A 4252-nucleotide genomic window follows, 5' to 3' on the forward strand; every position below is an offset into this window, starting at 1 on the left:
TTGCCTTTACCAGCCTTTCTCTGCTCACTTGTCCACCACCTACAGCTGGAAGAGGCTTGGTGCAAATCTCATTAATCTTGTTCCAGGTCTTTTCTATCATTGCTCTAATCCAACATATGAAAGACTTGGTGTTGGTATAATTCCAAACAGGAATAAACCACAATTATTTGTTTTTCTTCCGTAATCAATTTTCAAATGGTTGGGACACCCCCATATGTCACTGCCAAACTGGCCCGGCCCTGGGCTGCATGACGTCTTAGGCAAAAAAAACTAATTTGGCTCCCCCTGCAGGGTTCTTAGATTTAGACATTCCAGCTGGGATTCAAACCGTAACTCTTCGTTTGACAAACATGACTGTGCCACGAATCAGCCAATATTCAAGAGGAAAGTAGGTGGATATCAACTGTTAAAAGTGTAGGAAAAAAACAGTACATTTTCAGTTAAATTTATATTTTTGACCAAAATGCAGGGTCAAGCCATTTTATATAAATAAAATAGAAAAACCTCTGCTTTGAGCCCTTATGTCCTCCTCTTCTTTATCCTTAAAGTTTTAAAGAAGCACTAACAGTGGCAACAGCGTGCGCCCTTCTCCTCCCCCCAACCCAACTTGGACAGCAGCAACAACAGGAAGGGAGGGGCTCTGCACTGCAGAGTTATTGATAGCATAACATTTTTATTTTAATTATTCGTTGTTTTTTTGTTTTTTTTCTTACATGAAATGGTAATGGTGGTGCGTCAAACTGTTTAACAAAAAAGAAAAAAAAATAATATAATCATTGTGTTTTGGCACCCCCTCCAACAGATGGCGGTCGCCTAGGTCGCCCATGCCTAGGGCCAGGCCTGATACCCAATTAGAGTCCCTCACTGGTCAAAAATTCAGCTTGGTTTAGCTTTTAACGTGGGTTCCAAAACCTGCTTTCCTATGCATAAATGCAAGAGTTTTGAATGTGGAAGCCCAAAACGCACATTTGCATGCATTTCCATAAACTTCTCATTATAAATAGACTCTTGGATGCATGTTATTGAGGCCTTGAGAGTTGGCTTTTCAGAGCAACAAGGTGATGAATCTCATTGTTTGTGATAGAGGGTCTGTGATAAACACCTCAGTTTTTAGGGAGTGAAAGAGGGTTAGTGAAGATTTACTTTAGTTTGTGACTGCTGCTTGAGCTTCAGTTGCCTCTGATGTACACAACAAGCTCTTTTAGCATTTGAATGGAACTCTTTCTCATTTTTGAATGCCCTGGGTTAAAACTGTGTACACCCAAAGTATAACAAATCTGTGGAGGAATTACTCTGCTCTCTTTTCCTTTCTAAATGGTAAAGCAGCCAAGTTTCCAGTGGTAGTGTTTGGTCATTCTTTCACCTCTTTTTTCCATTGGGCAATTATTATTTAGTTCCAAAACAGTTTCTTGTGGGCTTTTCCTCTTGGATTTATTATGGAATAGTAAACCGTAGTCCCTCCCCAGCTGTTTCTGTGGTGTCTTAATGATCCTTTTCTCCTGGGAAAAAAAAGGAAGACGTCCTCCAGCAAAACAATTCCTTTGACCATTAAAACAACGTTCTGAAACACTTTATGGTAAAAAAAAAAAAAAAAAAAAACAGTTTAAGTCTGACAGGTGAAACTGTTCCACTCCAACCATTTTTTGTTCTATTTCAAAGTATTCTCATTTGACTTTTAGTTGTGATTTTGCAGTTTTTAGGCAACGTCCAAAAACTTGTCATTTTCTAGGACATAGTTTCTGTTGAGCAATGGTAGTTCATTAGAAATTTCCCTCTGAGATGGAACTTCCTCCACTTCCCATCATCCCTTTGTTTACACTCTCTCCCACTAGCTTACAGCCCCTCACAACCCTAACCTAACATCACCAGTGCAACAAAAATGGCAAGCAATATTTCAGTTTTGAGCCGGATACCAGCTCAGAGGAGGAAAAACATGGATACATGTACATGGATCTATTCATCTACTAGTTGGAGATATTTAATGGAGCAAAGCAGGGAGCTAGTGGCTTATTGTTGTAGGTCCTACGTCACACTTGCAAGTTTTTACAAACTGCATTTTTTTTCGTCTACTCCTGCTTGACATTCGTTTATATACAATAAATATTCAGAAATGCCATTTTTATCCTAATTTTCTTTATCCATTATGAGAAAAATGCAACAAAACATGTTAAAATCACCAAAAACAGGATTTTTAACAGATCTGGGATATACCACACACCAAGTAGACAACTACGGAAGCCGAAAACGGCCCACCCAACTTTTTTTTTCTTTCTTTTAATCGTTTTCTTGTTATAACGAGGTCCACTATCTTGTTATAACGAGATAATCAAAAACGAAAAATGATGCGTCCCCTCTTCCTTTCAGAGACACAGAGACTTAACCTGTTTGGAAACACTCCACAAAAGTTGTTTTTAGTCTATTTTTATTTATCAGTGGATCTATGCTCTTTAAATGTCTTAATACAGTCCCATGCACCAGCCCCTCCCTTAATTTCCCCCCAAACCCTGAACAAACATTGACAGACTGACAGAATTTAGGTCTGCAGAGCGTTTCTGCATGGTGCGTTCACTGAGATCCAGACATCAGCAGCAAAACAAATCAGTTTATCAGAGAAAACGCTGAATATCAGCAATGATCCATATATAATAGATTGATTAAATATTGTCGACATTTTTCTTAAAAACTGCTTTGTATTGCTGAAGATTGTATAAAAATGACAAAAGCATAGTAGCGGATTGAGTTGGGCCGAGTGGCTGTTGGTGTCGGCTAATGTGTGGAATTCTTTGAATATATCATGCGCAGATTCTCGTCGGCGCTGTGATCTGTCAATCAACCTGTTTGGAGGTTTGGGGGAAATAAAGGGAGGAGGGGCTGGTGCATGAGACGGACTGAAGGCGTTTGAGGAGCGTAGACCCACTAATAAAATAATAAAACAAAATAGACTAAAAACGACTTTTGTGGAATGTTCTTCTGCTGTTTTTCTTGTTAACCACAAAATAAATAGACTTAAAACAGATGAAGTCTCTGCATCTCAGAATCTCCTCTATTGGCTTCATCATTATCTGTGAGGTTTCATCATTTTTGTTTTTTGAAAAGTTAATTTAGACCAATCTTAATTTCATTCTTTATCTCCCCAAAAGTTTAATATTACTCTATTGTCTATTTAGGTTTTCCTTTTCATTAATAAAGAGGCCTCAACTACGGCGTCATTTTGTGAAGCTAACGTATCGATACAAAATTGAAAATAATATTTACATTTTAAGATGCACACATAAATATAATGCGATTTTTATGCGTTCTTGTCTCACAGGTTGGTGGAGCAGACATCGGTGCATGAAGTCCTGAAGAAGTTTGGCCTGCGGTATAAAGTTCCCATGGACGTTTGTCGCATCGTTCACGTCCGTGTGGCTCTGCAAGGATCACTGAAGCTGGAGCAGCTTAACGAGGACAAGCGACTGTGGGACTTCCAGGAAAAACTGATCCCCAACGTGGACAAGGCTCTGCAGAGAGCAGGAATGCTGAGGGTGGAGGAGCGGAGCTGAGGGGACGGCAGGTAGAAAGATGAGCATCACCCCAGTTAGTTTTCCATTATGTAACCTTTAAAAAAATCAAGGTTATTGGCACAGATGCACTGTTCAGCACAAAAGGGGAATGAAATAAACATTTACAGTTGTTTTGCCTCCATTCAGAGTTTTGGGGAATATAAGTGTTTTCGAAGTGATAAGGATCCGTTGTTTGTAAAACTGTTGTTTGGAAATATGAAATATTAACCGGACAATCGTTAAATCTAAGAACATCCCGGCTCTCATGATGTTATTCTTTACGTGTGTAAAGTCTGTTACTCTAAAAACGTTAAAAATGGGGTTTTGTGACCTTATCTGTCTATGATTAAATTTTCTGCTGTGGAAGAATTCTGTCATTTTCTACTGGTTATCTTTTAATTACACTCAATTTTGCTCTGTTTAAAAACTCCTGATGACAATGTCAAAACTCAACTCTGAACTAAACAAAAATGATAGTCCTTTGTTTTAAACTCAAATAACAGCATAAATACAGCAAATTACACAAGTGAAGTAATAATGCATTGGTAAAGCTCTATGGGTTCTTCAGAAATTAAAACCAGTAACTGAAATAAAATACACAACTAAATGTATGAAATGGAGTACTTTTGAGTTTTTAAGTTAAACTTTGTACTACTTTAAAAAATATACTGTGAATATCCTGTAGACATTATACAATAATATTAAATATT

General features: G+C 38.0%; 1 protein-coding gene across 1 annotated transcript in view; it reads left to right on the plus strand.

The window, feature by feature from the left end:
- LOC112146895 overlaps positions 1-3914 on the plus strand; it is a 48841-nt gene extending 44927 nt beyond the window's left edge. Inside the window, exon 5 of the mRNA XM_036209911.1 lies at positions 3311-3914. Within this exon, the coding sequence (XP_036065804.1) occupies positions 3311-3542 (232 nt within the window). The 3' untranslated portion in view covers positions 3543-3914. The remainder of the gene's footprint in view (positions 1-3310) is intronic.
- The last annotated feature ends 338 nt before the right edge of the window (positions 3915-4252 follow it).

Source organism: Oryzias melastigma, linkage group LG22 (assembly GCF_002922805.2).
Source record: "Oryzias melastigma strain HK-1 linkage group LG22, ASM292280v2, whole genome shotgun sequence".
NCBI classification, from domain to species: Eukaryota; Metazoa; Chordata; class Actinopteri; order Beloniformes; family Adrianichthyidae; genus Oryzias; species Oryzias melastigma.